We start from the raw sequence: 16,339 nt of genomic DNA, 5'->3' as shown, positions 1-16,339 counted from the left end.
TGAAAAAGTGCACCCAGAGTGTTTAAAGAATGAAGAAAGAAAACAAAACTATAAATTATAATGAGAAAATCATAAATGTTAGATGTAGAGGAGTTTTCTTAACGCTGAATTTCCACTGGCTTTAAGGGAAATTTAAAAAACATTAATAAAGAACAATAAATGCATACATAAAATTATGTTGTATATTGTATGGCATTAATCATTCAACCATTAGACAATTTACAATGTGTGCCACTTTTTGTGTGAATTTTTAAGAAAACGTGTCACTGCTCTCCAGCTTAAAGGGAGTTGCTTTATGCCACAGAACAGAAAGAAGTTTTTGGCGTCTTTTGCAATTAACAACTGTGGCACAATAAAACAGCTATTATTGGCTCCTGTCCTCCATCCTGAATAAGTTCATCAGAGCAGAGAGTTGACAGGAAAGCAGAATAACGAGGTGCTATCGGGCAGAAAAATCCCACGTATTGCCCCTTTAATTTTGCAGAATGATTGCACAGGTGTGACACTGAGGCAACCAGTCATCAGCACCTTGGTCTCATCAAGGTACAATTACTAATAAAAGGTGTTTTTTAGGGAAATGTTAGGAGGGGGAGTAGAGTTCCAACTTCTCCTTCTGATTTCTAAGCCTCTGATAACATTTCATTTTGAGCAGGAACGCAGTTTATCCAACCTTCCAGAGTTGTAGTTAATAGAAGCCTTCAGGCGATGATGTTAGGCTCACTCTGCTGTGGCCGGTATGCAGACCAGAGATTAATCAGCAAATTATTTTCAAACAATGCATTCAAAAACAACTATGAGCCCTGAGCTACATTTTACACCTGTCCCAATCACATATTCACACTATTACTAAAGTTGACTTTTGCATTACAGCTTAGTTTAAGTTACAACAAATCAGACAAAAGTGATTAGTGGTGTAAAACACAGTGAAAACTTTATGGGTTAAAATTGTGAGCAGAGGTACAGAGTGCACTCAGCTACATCAACTACTGTACGACCTCATTAACATATAGATAGTTCTGATATGTGGAAATGTAAAATGTCATTAGGCTATGATCCTGTGGATGTATAAAATAGCTACAGCCTCTTGCTAATTCATGCAAAACAAAAAACAACAACATTCAGACAGTCAAATGTACGTATATACACAGAAAATCATACAAGAACCAATACATTTTAAATTAGGTGACAAAACCTCAATTTGTATTTACAATAAATATGCTGATGATCATATAATATACTTATTTAAAAAAAAACAAACCTTTACATTCTGAACAGAACGCGGCCCCTTACCCAACATCTTCTAAAATACAAATGATTCTCATAATAGTTAAAGCAAAGGGTTCATTTAAGACATACTGATCCCAAAATGCCCTCAGTCATTCAATAGAAGCTCATATTAACGTCACCGTGTCAACAAAGGATACTGAGGATGTCTCCAGCTCTGAGCTCTGAACTCTTTACTTCACATTCACCTTTCCCTTGTGTTGTTTTTTGTTCAGAGCTCATACCTAAATCCTCCAGATCGGATAATGGAGGAGACTGAACTATGGGCCAGGTTATGTATGTTTTGTAACCTAATAATTTACAAATAAAAATACGTGATAATCAAAAACATGATGGAAAATAATGCATCAATCAAGAAACGACAATGTTATAAATGAAATTCCTCTTGTATAACAGGAATGACGCAGGACATCCAAGTGAAAAATGTATGAATAAAGAATGTATGTCAACAATGTATAGTTATTGGGAATACTGGTAAAAAGAGTGACTACTAGGGTGAACACACGCCTTCAGTCTGCTTGGGATTTAGGAAAGTCATCATCTCACGAATGCCTTCTTCACAAATTATGGCCTGAGGTGCTTTATTCAGATGTTCTCCCTCCTCTTTAAACCTTCTCCACGTGTCTGCAAATTGCGCAAAACTTGAATTAACATCAGGTGAAATGAATCTGTCACCAAAATCTACATATTAAAATAAGTTAGGAGGATTTTAACAAATGATACTAAGAATAAAAAAAAGATGAATTATTCCCAAACGCTGACAGAACTAACCTTCATCGAGTGTTGTAAGTAGTGTGTAATTCTCTGGATGATCCATAATATCTTTCCTCTGAACGTCACCGATATCCATTAACTGTAAAACACCTGCATGAATAAAAAAAAACTGATCAGAGTCATACACTGATGCAGCAGTATATATGTTTTAGAAACATGGGAAAACAGAAAAGTAACAAAAACAACACAATCTGCACCTCTCATTATATTTCATTAGTTTAATCTATACTAAAATTGAAGTGTAAAAGTTCTGGTTTTATGGGGATTAAATACTAGGCTTTATGCTAAGCTACGCTAAATGGCTGCTGGCTGTAGCTGCATATTTAAGCGACATGCTATATAAGACTGGGTTCAATCTTCTAATATAATTCTAAGAAAGAGAATAAAAATATTATTATCAAAATGACAAATTATTCCTTTGATATATTTCCAACCAACATTTACCTTCTACAGACTTCCATACTAGTACTTCAATCTCAGCAGTACTTTGTCTTTCAGCAACGATGATCCGAAGTGTGTTGGCTGAGTCAACTTTCAAAGAGGAATCAACTTTATACACCAAAAGGTTATTTTTGTATCCGAGATAACACTGGGTCTGGTTACTCTCAGCTTTACTCTCTACAGAAAAGAAACAGATAAAGATGTACGGGTGATGTTTAAAGCCGGTTAAATCATATACAATATAAACATTATACTATGAGCCATGTTTGACTACCTGGACAAGTCTTGCAGCACTTTCCTGTCGATTTCATGGGATGTTGGCATGGGTATTGGCTGGGACACGTGATGCGTTTGCAGTCCTGGAGGCCATCAGTACAAGTGCACAAGATGCATTCCAGGACCTTCCCCAAAACTGGGTGCCACATGTCTCCATGAGAATACGTCTTGCCATTGTATAAACACGCTGAGAGAAATGGAAAACATCTGAGTGTTTTGCTGCATATGGAAACGATTGTAAAGTTGTGAGGAACATGTCTATAAAATCAAAAAGGATCTTTTTGCTTTGACAACATCTCACCTCTTTGGTGTTTCCTCTGCAACAAAATCTTAACAGTGGTCTCTGAAGCCCCTTTGAGGTTAAGTTTACTGAGGCTCAGGCCTCTGAGGGATGTCCTGACCCTGGGTGGAGTGGCACGGTCAGACTGCGCCCTGTTCTGCTCTCCAGGACACTGGTCCACTGAATGCCTCTATTTAAAATACAGACATAATAAAATACAATTATCTTTCATCTCTTGTGCTATTAAATATACTTAGTAAGAACATTAAAAAAATGTAAATACATGAAAAAATTTGAAATGAAAGTAACATCCAACATATGTAAGAACATACAACTCCTCGGTTCAGTTGCAGGTTTCCGTCTTCGGTTGATGAGGAGCCACTGGTGCTGTTATCTGAAAGAAAAAGACCAAAACCAAGTATGAGGCCAACTTAAACATGGAAAACATGGAAAATGTTAGGGTTGGCTAGTAATTCAATATTATTATATACTGACTTTTAGTCAAATTGTATTGTGTTTATATGAGCATACTGTGATGAGTTTTCAGATTGTAATTAAACACTAAGAACATTTGATAATATGTCTTTAAATACATATACATAAAGATACTGTCTGATGTTTCATTACAGGGGAATAAACTGTGTATTGTATGTGTAATTCATATAACAAAATAAAAAAAATGTATATCATCATCATGTCATATTTTAAGTCCAAATGAAAATCATCATTCCAGGTTAAAGATGTTTGACTACCTTTACACACCAAGCAGCAGGTATCTGGAACAGAAACTGGTGAGGAGCAGGTGATTGGCTGGCATGTTTTCAGCGCACAGAAGATGTCTCCATTCTGAGAATTAAATAAATAAATAATAATATAACATTTTTTTAATAAAGTGCTAGCTCCAGAAAGCACGGAGATGTCCTCTAAAGCAAGACCTGTATGTTATTTATATGGATTCACATTTATATCACCTGAATAACATATAAGAATATTCAGCGAGTCCACTGAGATCTAATGCTCCTGAAATTAATCTACAAAAACATAATGAGACATTATATTCATTAGGCTTCTAGAAAAACTCATTTATATTTTCTTCCCTGGTGGTGAGTCAGCTGCTATGCTCGCTGCTGACCTGCTTATGAGAAGCAATATGGTGTTCAGCGTTTTACTCAAGGGTGCTCAAACCACTAACTGTATGAATAACAGATCGGACCCTCTCCAGTGCCCGAACCAAAGCAGCTCAACACATTACATGACCTATCTTGGAAAAAATGAGTAATCCATGTTTAAAACTGCAATAAATGATGATAACCCAGCTGTTTCCTGCGCTATAAAGGCAGTCTATGTCACAGAAAAGCAAAACATTACATTCAAATGGAGGCTTGAACAAACACTACAGTGATTTAACAGTGACGATGACACAAGGGCAGGTTGAGTAAATTACTCTTGAGATACTTTGAAGAAATATTGAGGGAGAAAAACCACTTGTAACCACTTGCTGTAGGAAAGAATCATTTAGTCATGTTTATTGTTGTGTGTCATCTAATTGGCGGCCGAGAAACATCTGTGGACAAACCACCATTCAGCAGATCATGAAATTTACTTCTCACATCTTTAAAAGACAACTGCAGGATGGTTTAAACTGGCTCTCACTTCCATGTTCTTCTCTGATCTCTGCTTTCTTTGTTTCCTAAATGAAAGCTTCCATCCATTCTCACTGCAACCACGCCTGGCCAACAGACTCTAGCAATATAATACATTAAAAATATACTTCCAATTTCACTGCACAGATACTCTTCATGCATATACACTAAAAGTACATTAGCTACAAGAAATGGCATCTCAAAATCGCAACACAAACACAAAATTAATTTTAGAACAATATCAGGAAAAAAACGGGCCACAGTAACTCACAGACATTTTGTATGAGCGTCCTTTAGATGGTGTTTGAGACTCAGTGTCCTAAATAACTATACTTTAAAATATAATGCATATCTAGTCATTGCAGTATGTGCTGAGTTTCCACAGATTTTTACACCCTATTCAAACTGTGGTGGTACTGCTTAAACATGTTTACAGGATTTCATAAATATTCACTATCATGTATTTTAAGATCAAGATACATATCTTTAAATTCTGCTTTCTGATTTAACATTCCATTCCTTTGCATTCTTCATTTATTTGTATAGTCTATAAAGCATGTGGTAATGTTATTCTACAAAGTGGAATATAAACAGACATCATTTCAGTACATGTTGGCTGAGTTACAGATTGTTCTACACTGTATGCAGACAGCATTTATATTATTCACCTAATCAAATAAACACAATTACATGCAACTTACAGAGCATGTGCACATTGCACACTGATTGCTTTGCTTGGATGGGAAGAGGTCGTGCTTAGTGAAGGTTTCCCCCGGCTGATAAATACTTCCATTATATCTGCAGGATTTCACAGAAGCTCTCAGCCCTGCGGGGACCCTGGGCTCATCTGAGGAGGTCACAATACAACAGGACAGGAGAGAAGAGGGAGGCTTTAAAGTCACCAACAAATAAGAAGTGTTCTCTGAGAGCTGGTGAGGTGTTCAGACAGAGGACAGTCTACCTGTGCATCTCGGGCAGCACTGCTGAGGCTCAGCCACTGGGTTTTCACATGGCAGAGAGGGACACTTGATTGTGTTACATTTCACATGGCCTGTCTAAGAGAGAGCAGTGTTAGAGTTTACGAGCCACCTTTAAATCCCAACCCACAAAGCCAGTAACTCAAGTGCACTGAAAGACACTGGAGCAATTTTAGTGGAATGCTCCTTTAAAATGCATGATCCAGTTTGTTCTAAATGTACCTCTGTGCAGACACAGCGCATGCAGAACATAAATCCGAAAGGCTCCAGATAGGGATGCCAGCTGTCTCCTGGGCTGTACGTCTTGTCTTTGAAAGTACACACCACCCCGGACCCTAGGTGTCAAAAATGGGAAGGATGAGCCATGGAGAAACACATATGGCGCAGATAAAGTGAACGAAAAAAAACAAACGTTTAAAAAAATATGTCAACTAATATTGGAGGGACTTATCTAAACGGCATTGAGCTCCATGAAATGCAGACTAAAAGAAAACAGGGGAAACTGTAAATGCTACTGATCTCACTCCAGTCCATATAAAGACAAATAAGAAGTCATGATTTAACTTCTGGTGACTTCTGTGACACTATGAGGCAAATATGCTTTGCCACTAAACACCAGGGACATGTTAGCAGCAACACAACATGATCATCTTAAGTACATTTTTCTTTCTGTGTCCGAGAAAACTTTCCTTATCTTGTTTTTATGCTTTTTCCTTATTTCAAGTCTCCAGACGTCTGATCAGGACAGAATAAGCATCAGCAGGGTCTCTGTCTTACCTTTCCGGGGTTTCAGCTCCGCATCTGCAAACCAAATGATGAAAAAGAACAAAAACGTGGACTTCATTTTTTTACATGTGCGTGACTGAGTCCTCAACGCGCAATAAATATGTTTCTGCAGGACAGAAACTGCAGGACAGTGTGAAACAAGGATGAAAAAAAAATCTCAACTTTTTTTTTTCTCGGTTAATCGATGGCGCCTCCTACAGGAAATGAGACGTCAAGTCATATTAACACTAGTGGGATGACATGGACTGACCAAATACAGTAATACCCCAAAAACACACATTACCCCCAACAAAGTTTCATGTTTCCCTCATGAGGTTAGTTTCAGACAACTGTGAAACACAAATATCTAGGAATGACCTTATGTAAAGTATGTAGATAAATAGTGACACCATTATACTCTATATAATCCTCTGCTAAATCAAGTAATAATGAAATTGAGTTTGAATAATGTTGATACACCTCTAAGGTCATTTTATTTTAAAAGCTGGCTGAAGTTGAAGTTATTCTTCTTAGCTTGCTGCACATATTTTTTGCTAAAATGTAAAACCTATGCTATTCAGAAATAAAGACTCCATACATAAAAACACTTAATACTGTTCTCCATTTATTAATACACATTGGGGATAAAACAGTGCAACCATGTTAAAAAACGACATCATGATGCTAAGAAACCCCTGCTTGAAAAAAAAAATATGACAAACAAAAGACTTGGAATAAAACTTAGTCATCCACATCCCGACATGGAGTCTGCTACTTCCTCTCCCTGCTGTGACATCTATTGCGAGCCATCACTCGGCTGTCAAAACATTATCTTGGAGTAACAGATGAATTCACAGTCAGTGCACATGTACAGAAACAAAGAAAAAAAAAACTGACTTAATCACAAATTCTTAATATTCACACAATGGTATTTCCTAAAAAGACATTATCCTTGAGATGGAAGAAATTACATGATCCCGACTCTACCCAAGATTTGAAACAGGCTGAGACTAGAAGGAAAAAACAACTCAGTAAACCACATCAAAAGATGGTCAATAGACGGCATTCCTGTTTCCCTTTTAAAACTGCTCTGGCTTTTAGGAACACTGTCAATGGGACTTTTCAGACATGCCTCGCCCCTAAAACACTGCTATCAAAACCTCATGCTGTCTGGTTAAAGCTAAAATCCTCAATATAAATCAATATTCTTAATGATTAAAATGTCACTTAGAACTGTGAAGGCAAATTTCCATTAAATATTTAAATCACTGCCCAAAAGAAATCTTTAAAAATATATGTATGAAGGTATTGGGTGTTTTTAAGTAACACCTCAACACACTGTTTTATCAAAACAAGTTTCTCATACTGTCTATGGTCCAATCATGTGTGAGAGGCTTGATAACTGACAGAACGTCACAGGAAAATGTTTAACACATATATATAGTGATCCACCTCCTGGATTAGACACACCTGAGCATCCTCATTAACAACATTTCAAGAGTTCAGTACAGTCTTCATCAGAGAGTGACGTACATACTAGATTCAGCGCCTGTCATATAAGTTATACTTTTAAATGTCTGAAGTACAGAATATTGCATTATAGGATCTTAGACTGTGACACACGCACACACACACACGCACGCGCACGCACACGCACACGCACACACACACACACACACACACACACACACACTCAGACCAATAGACAGACAGCAGCAGATTCAAGAACTGCTGCTCGGTGCCCCCGTGTCGTCCTCCCGCTTCTGCCGTTTCTTCGCTCTGATTTCATTCATGGCTTCTTCTATGGAGCGGGTGTCTCTCTTGTTGGCTACCGGAACTGGGAGAGAAAATGACCAACTTAATCAGTAAATAAACTGGGAGGAGGAGAGCAGTGGTGTGAATGATGTGAGGAGGCAGCGACATCACCAGATACTCACCACAGCCGTAAGCGCTATTGGCCTCTAGTGTATGTGCTGCATCTTTTGCAGCTGAGGTACCGATCAAGTGACTGTACTTGTCTCTGTAATTGGAGTTGGGACATGTTTCCGCCTTCTTTGTCTGACTAGATGCTGCTTCTTCCAGTGCAGCCTGTTCCTACAGTGACGAGGACAGAGAAAGTCAGAGATATTTAAACACCCACCTCTTATACTGTTAGATACAATGAAGTTGCTGGGTGAAAAGCATTCTAGTGGTTAGTTGGCAGTACTAAATGTTAAATTATGTTTAGACACACCTGCTTCTTCTCAACCCGCCTCTACTCCAGAATTTAACTACTTTTAAACATCCCTCCTGAGAAGCTACTGTGACTTGAAAGTAGCACTCAACTGTAGATCAGACATGTAAACTACATGGAAAAGCAACACAATTTAGACCTTTTCTGGTCAAGGCAATCCAAAAATGAGGCATATTAACAAACATGCAACATATTTTTGACTGCATTTATTACTACTCCATTAAGATGACTATGAGGAAATGATTATTTTTCTCTCTGCATGGATGTAGAGAGTCAGTACAAGATGAGAGCTCTACAGGGATCGGCTTTCACTTTCAGTGAGACATTAAAGTTTATTTTTAACCATTACTGATTTTTGGATAGCTAAAATGTTTCTGCTATGATCTGACTTCAATGTATTAGCACCAAATATCTAGTTATGTTCCTTTGTCTACATCCAGCTATTTTGCAACAGGAATATGAAAAACACAACAAAATAGACCCAGAAATGAAAAGTACCCTGGCAATATCTGATTTTATTGTCATAAAATATTGTTATGCATTGCTGTCATCTAAAAACACTTCAGTTAAACTACAAATGAGCATCCAGTCTTACTTTTAGTCTGCGACGTTGCTCTGCCAGTTGAGGATCCCACTCTTCTCCTTTGCGATAAGCTTCCAGTTCCTCATCTGATGGAGCAAACTCCTGTACCAGCACCAAGACAAAAATAATCAACACTGACCCACACTGATTTTCTCATAAGTTAAGTTAAAGAGACTGTATGTTTATAAAAAAGTAAGTATTCAGACCTTCTTGAAAAGCATTACGTAACGGCTCTCCTCATCCTCCCCGAAAGAAAAAGAAGTTAGACCAGCCACTTCTGCAACATCATGCCTGTAAGACAGGAAGAAACTAAATGTAAATATCTGAATGTGACACAAATATCTTTGAGTTTATATTATTTCTTTGATAGAACAATGACGACTTACAATATACTCCTCTCGATCTTCCCCATAGGGTTATATTTTCTCTTCTGTTGTGAACTGTCTTGGATGAAATCTGACACCTCTTTCTCCATCTAAACAAATGATAAAAGAAGCCACAGTGATATTTTGCATGAAGGAAGTGCCACAACAGAAGTCAGCTTGTGTTAGATATGTCACTTGTTCTCTCACCTTTTTTCTGAACTCTGCTTTCTTTCTTTTCTCATTTTCTTCCATCTTCTTGAGTCTGGCTGCTTGCTCTTAAAAAGGACAGAAATTAAAATGTGTTTATGTCTGATAGTGTTTCAAGTTTCCACTGTAAACACAGATCATGTGGTCTTATAGAAACAAGGAGTCTACTTGTTTTTTTTTCAAAGACCAAAGTAAAAATGAAGCTAATCAAGACACAGACTTCCAGTAATCCCCAAACCACATTTCCAGATCATTCTGGGTTATTATTTGTAGCATGTGTCCAAACACAAACAGCCTCTGATGTTTTAGTACCAGGCATCATCATAACAGTTAATGAAATTGTTGGTTGTGGTCACTTTTTTATCAAAACCATCTTGTGGTTATTTCTTCACAACAGCTGAAAAGTGGATGACGATGATTATTTGTAGCAATACTCTTGTCTGCATCACCACAAATGTAACAATTTTGAAGACTTCAGAGTTCCAATTGAATTTTTTTTTTAAATGTTATAAAATAATTTCAGTTATCTACGTGTGTCTGGAAACATATGGTAATTATAGGCTATTACAGTTTTTAGAGCTCTAGTGATTAAATGGACAAACATTAAACTACATTCTTTTTTATGATTACTCGATTATTTCCTTTTAATATTTGACAGTTCTGGCTTCTCAAATGATAAAGATTCATTGTTTTTCCTTTTCATATATGACGATAAGTTGTATATCTCAGCATTTTGGACTATTAGTCAAATTAGACATCACCCATGCCTCTAAGAAACTGTAAATGCCCCCTTTTCACTATTTTCATAGACCTAAACTATAAATGAATAAAATAGTTAGTTAGTTAGTTAGTTGGTTAGTTGCAGGAACTTGGATTTGTAATGTATTTGTAATTGAAAGTCTCAAAGAAAACTTTCAGTACCTCATGAATGCAATTGAGGTTTAGCATCTATCAATACTAGCTACACAGCTAGGAACTACGCACTCATCTTATTTACATTATTGACTTTTTATGGTACTCTTTAATTGGCCTACATCAACGTTAACGCACTGAAATGCCCTCAGCATGTGCAAATACCCAAGATAAAGCGTTAGGTGAGAGAAAAGGTAGCTAGCCAACGCTGATCAAAAATGGGGATTTTTAGTTGCTTACAACAAATGTACACATGACGGCAGGGCAGTATGGATGCTACAATGAGGTTTCTTTCAGCAGCAGACTGCAGCAAATACACCAGTGCTTTGTTAACTAACTCAGTGATTACAGCAGCGTTGTGTTAAAGTAACAGCAGCTGCCTGGTATTGCAGCAGCACCAGAAATGCCCTCTGTTTGCTCGCCCATTTAATATTTTAATTAGTCTCATTCTAATAGCACATCCATTTCGATAGTTTCAAACTACACAATGAGTCGTTATCTAGGTCAGTACTTCATGTACCTCGAGCCTTTCGTCGGCTTTCTTGGTCGCCGACTGTCGGAGGTTTCTCCATCGAGTTTAAGATTGAACCTAAGAGGTCCGCCATCTTGAAATGATAGAGCAGAGAGAGTTGTTGTTGAATGCTGGGCGGACTGCGCATGCTCAGATAGCCACTAGTGTCTTCTTCTTCAGTGCTGTAAAACGGCGTTGAAAATATATACTGCCGTCTTCTGTACGTGAAAGTGGTATTACGCCATTATTATTATTATTATTATTATTATTATTATTATTATTATTATATAATTAATTATATTAGATTAATGTCGTATCCAGACAAAAATGTATAGCATTTGGCCATAGTCTGGAATAAATAAACAGATAAAAGCCATCAGACTGTACAACACCACAGCTCCCAGTACCTCCAACTCCCACAAAAAAAGACTGATGCTGTCCTTACTATGTTAATCCCAGGAACATTGCACACATGTATACAATCTAAGAAACTCCTGCATATTGCACATTTATATCTTGCAGATTTATTTACACAGGGATTGTTTACTGTATATGTTATTTTATAACCCTAACCCTATCTTATCTTAAAGGTGCAACTCTCCACATATAACCCATCCCATCTGCTTAAACTATACTAAACGTTTCTCTGATTTGACAATGTGAATTTAAATGAAAGTCATTGCCTTTACACAGGTGTCTCAGTGCATTAGGCTTTCATTTCATTCTGCACAGTACAAATCCTAAATGGCCTATTGGAAAAAATTAAATGTTCACAAATCATGTAATGTGACTCCATATGCAAACCACGGTCATGTTTATCATCCAGAATGGTTTATTGTATTAAAGTATGCCATGGGGAAAAGAGAGCTTAAGGATTTGATCCACATTTATTTATTTTGGTGAGCACCCTGGACAGAGCAATTTTTGCACCTCTTAAGGGAACATTTTGCAGTAAGTTGCCATTCATCACTTTCTGAGAGCAAAGAAAGGTTCATATAAAGGAATTTAAAGTTTGGGGTCTCGGATAACAGGAAAGGTTTTCTTGTATTATTGTGGATGGATGTTCAGCATAAAACCATGAATATTTATTGTCAAGAAAAAAACATTATTTTCTCCCTCTCTGTACCAATGACTTTAACAATTTTTTAAACAGAAAACAATAACAATATTCCATCAGTTATGTATTTTGTGGGAGACACATATTGCTGCATAATTTATTTTTAGTTTTTTTTTACGTTGGCATGGTGGTAACTGCCTTGTGCTTGATCCTGATATGTTAACACTTGCAAAACTGCTTTTCATGTGCAGCTAAAAAAAGATGGTTGGCAAAACATTCTGTGCACTGATTAATCACAGATTGGTGCACGGATTGTTTCTTTAAGGCAGTTTGATCTGCGCATGTCTGTGTGTGATAGAGAGACAGGCAGACAGACAGAATAAACAGAATAAACAAGCAAGTAAACATCTTTACATAATCACTAGGGGGCATGCTGTACAAGTATATGTTTATGTGTTCATGCCTTGTTTTGTTATTGTTTTGTTAACAATTCCCCCTGCGTCACTGGAGCAGTGTGTTTTGTGCAGTTTGATTGTAGTTTCACAGCATCAGCAATAACACATGAACTACTGCCATATTCAGATGTGGGTAGAGCAGTGGACGAACAGAGGGCAGCCCTGAAAACACAGCAGGGCAGGCAGAATTGTACTGTATCTAAAACAAACAGATAAGTTAGTACAACACCTGTCATTTTTAACTTTTGGAGGGCTTGTTCTTTTCAGGGAGTCCCTTGTGGTCCATTATTACTCCTCTGTCCAGCCATAGGGGTGTATGTAAGTACAAAACTACAGTACTGTCCCTTTCTCATTTAGATTTTTGTGTTGGTGAACAGTACAGAGTATTTACAATATCTTTAAATCACGGGGGTCTGTTGAATAATAGTCTTTTTTTGCACAAAGAGGGAAGAAAATGACTTAACGGTTCTTTTCAAAATGCCTAAAATCTCTAATTCTCAAGAAGCTACAGCTGTTGACTAAGCTGAGTAAGCTGATAGTCCTGACCTTCAGCCCTCAGACTCCCATCATTCAGCGATACTTTGTTATTGTGATTTGGACAGAGCATGACGGACTCCTCCCCCGTGGTTGAAATGCTGTATAAATACAGCATCAGCCTGTCAACAGCAGTGTCTGAAAGCTTATTGGTACCAAAACATGAAGGGACTGAGCTTGGTTCTCCTTGCGCTTCTCCTGATGTTTGCAGTCGGGGAGGGTAAGCAATGGATCCACCCATTTTCTTACTGTGTGAGATGAAATCAAGCAAATCATGATATGGCAGATGCTCAAACTACATTGTGTTCATTCTTGGTCTGTTTGTGTGGCTTGTGTAGAAGAAAAACATATTATGAAATCACAGATTGACAGTTTTCCTGACCTTTACTTTAATTTGAATTGTATTTCTAGTGATTACTGTTTATGAAAGGTCAAATTAAGTCAAAATTGAGCAGGGGTATGGGGGCATGTTTGTGATCCTTTTATAATGACCTACAGGCAATGATCCAGATATGCAGTACTGGACTTGTGGGTATAGAGGACTCTGCAGACGGTTCTGCTATGCTCAGGAGTACATTGTTGGTCATCATGGTTGTCCTCGAAGATACAGGCAAGTCTGTTTAGATCATAAAGTAGAACTATGCATAACTGTAATATTGGTAGTTTTATTACAAAGACAATGCAATGTGTGCTTGAGGAGAAAAAGCATGTATTCTAAAGATTTCCTATTACTGAACTGTGCTCATTTTCAGGTGTTGTGCGGCACGGTCTTAGCACCTGCCAGTTATCTGCTGATGCCTGCAAGATGTCACATTATGAAGGCTGACATCTTTAGCACAAGGAGCAGAGATCCTGAGGTTGCATTCTACTGGATAAACCAATTTGAGAGCTTTGCTTTCAATTAAGCCCTCTTGGAGTTCTAACATGCTGTGGGGGTCTGACAATGAGCTCTTTTGCAGTGGACTTAATCTAGTTAGACTCAGCTCATTTACAGCTATCAAGTGTATAGCTAATCATGTTGCTCATCCCTGAAACTTTGTATGACTGATCCTGTATCTCATATTTAATAAAGATTCATAATTAAGCCTTTGTGAACAGTCAGTTATACTTTGTGAAATGCAGTGTTGCCAATAAAAGCAAGGAAATAAAAGTATTGATGTTTGTTTTGTTTTTAGAATATTCATCATTAATAAGCTTAAATTATATTGTTCCAAATATAATGCAAAGTAATGATTTAACCTAACATCTGAAAAACATAGAAAGGACTATGTGCAGCCCATTATCCTCTTGGCTGGAACTTGGGGAAATAACAGCATGGAAAGCAGTCTGAGTTCCATCAGACAGGAGACAATAACGGCCAAGTGACTGACCCAAATAGCTGTGATGGAATAGAGCTTTTGTGAATGAAGTGTTATGTCTCTTGTCTGTGTTTATGTTATCTCACCATTCTGTCTGTCTGGATAACATTGTCTGGAACAGACGGACGTCACAATCCACCCGGCACGATTGCAAAGCAAATTCATTGTCATTTGGTCTGCCTATCTGTGATGGAAAGGTCAAATGTCTTTGCTGGTGAACTTTGGCTGGGTTTGATTTTTTAAATTGTATTTATTTATTAGGAGGCAACATGAGTGTTAGCTGAAAACAAATGAACTCAACACCATAACTGGCCTAAAAAATGTCTATCATACTAAATGACCAAACATCACATCTGGAAATAAATCAATCATATGATTCAAACACTTTGTCATGTATTTGTTAAGTGACTGTTGTATCAGAGTTATCTAAGTGAGGTTCTGAAGATGGTTGATGGATGGCCCGGGCATGTAGGTGTTAGGGTTAGGGTTAGAGAATGGATGCTATTTGTAAACACGAGCCACTGCATTGTGCCCTGCATTGTCATCTGGGTTGAATCTATGTACTATTCTGACCGAGCAGCGTGACCAAACCACAAAGGGGTAGACCCCCACAAACCTGTTTACATGAGGCTGTCTGTCTTCACAAAGCTGACAGCAACAGCTTAAAACAGAAAGTAATTCCAGGATGGATGCATGTTTGAAGTGTAACAGCTGTACACCTGCACACTGCAGAGACATCAGGGTTTGAAGATGCCACAAGTTCTTTTTATAAGTTGAAGAACATTTTTTAAATGTAACACAATAAATTAAAAATAATTCTCTAACATTTCAGACTCAGGAAGAGGCCAATTAATATACTTCGTGGTCTGGTTAGGAGAGCTTTTTTTCAGTTTGTTTAGTTTGAAAGACTTAATATAACATATAAAGCTGACTTTGATTAGAAACAATTCAATTAAGGAAAGGAAATAACAAATGACCTGCAATAACTAAAACCTTAACAATGCAAAAGTGTATTTGCTGTTAAGTAAACTTGAAAATGCTTTTTGAAAAATGAATACTAATCTCTGAGGCCTGTGTTAGTTACAGTAAGTGAACATAATAAAATGGCCTCCATTCACCTCACTAGATGGCAGTGTGTAAACAACCAGACCAAAAAAATCCTTTAATAACTTCTAATACCTCATTTAGAAAAAAGAAATCTTGACTGTGACTGACCGTGATCCATCATTCCCAAGGTCTTGATCAGTCTCCCAGACTTTTTGACCACTGTGTGTCACCATTTGGAGTGTACTATCCATGTCAGGGGAAGTACCTGGCTCTCATTTGAAGCAGTGCTTCACATTCAAGTCAAACTACCAATTTTTGTGTAACTAAACCCAATAATAATTTCCTTCAAGTTTCTTTGTTCTCACAGGGTTCATCAAGTGCCATTACCGAAGCCCTGGGCAGAGTCATAAACCTTTTACAACCATAAAAGCCTGATTGATGGAGAATTGTAGAGACCGTTATCCTTGCAGGAAGTTGAAATGCGAGCACAGATCTCTGAGTGCAGGGCCTTTCGTCACTTTAAAGTGTAAGGAAATCAGTTTTAAATCCGTTTCACTGGTCTGTCTGTCACTACAATTGTCAGAGATTGTTTCCACTTCATAGTTGATTTAAGCTCTGACATGCACTTTGACCTATC

The 16,339-nt window shown here is 37.5% G+C and overlaps 2 protein-coding genes across 2 annotated transcripts; both read right to left on the bottom strand.

Annotated features, from left to right (window-relative positions):
- Window positions 1–1,545: 1,545 nt before the first annotated feature.
- Window positions 1,546–6,536, bottom strand: chrdl2 (chordin-like 2). The gene is made up of 11 exons (XM_053332009.1): window positions 6,453–6,536; window positions 5,898–6,010; window positions 5,660–5,753; window positions 5,400–5,545; window positions 3,808–3,901; window positions 3,388–3,449; window positions 3,077–3,245; window positions 2,774–2,962; window positions 2,503–2,676; window positions 2,056–2,148; window positions 1,546–1,908 (listed from the first exon to the last, which is right to left on the bottom strand). Exons 1-11 carry the CDS (start codon window positions 6,517–6,519, stop codon window positions 1,775–1,777), a joined length of 1,335 nt encoding a protein of 444 aa, XP_053187984.1. The 5' UTR covers window positions 6,520–6,536; the 3' UTR covers window positions 1,546–1,774.
- A 523-nt stretch (window positions 6,537–7,059) lies between these two features.
- Window positions 7,060–11,346, bottom strand: spag7 (sperm associated antigen 7). Its single transcript, XM_053332012.1, has 7 exons — window positions 11,261–11,346; window positions 9,829–9,896; window positions 9,643–9,731; window positions 9,463–9,547; window positions 9,269–9,358; window positions 8,378–8,534; window positions 7,060–8,277 (listed from the first exon to the last, which is right to left on the bottom strand). The coding sequence occupies exons 1-7, from the start codon at window positions 11,343–11,345 to the stop codon at window positions 8,162–8,164; spliced, it is 690 nt and encodes a 229-aa protein (XP_053187987.1). The 5' UTR covers window position 11,346; the 3' UTR covers window positions 7,060–8,161.
- Between the last annotated feature and the right edge of the window lie 4,993 nt (window positions 11,347–16,339).

This window comes from Scomber japonicus, chromosome 13 (genome assembly GCF_027409825.1).
Source record: "Scomber japonicus isolate fScoJap1 chromosome 13, fScoJap1.pri, whole genome shotgun sequence".
Classification (NCBI taxonomy): Eukaryota; Metazoa; Chordata; class Actinopteri; order Scombriformes; family Scombridae; genus Scomber; species Scomber japonicus.
Note: the sequence above shows the minus strand (reverse complement) of the source record. Positions and strands in the feature narration are given on the sequence as shown.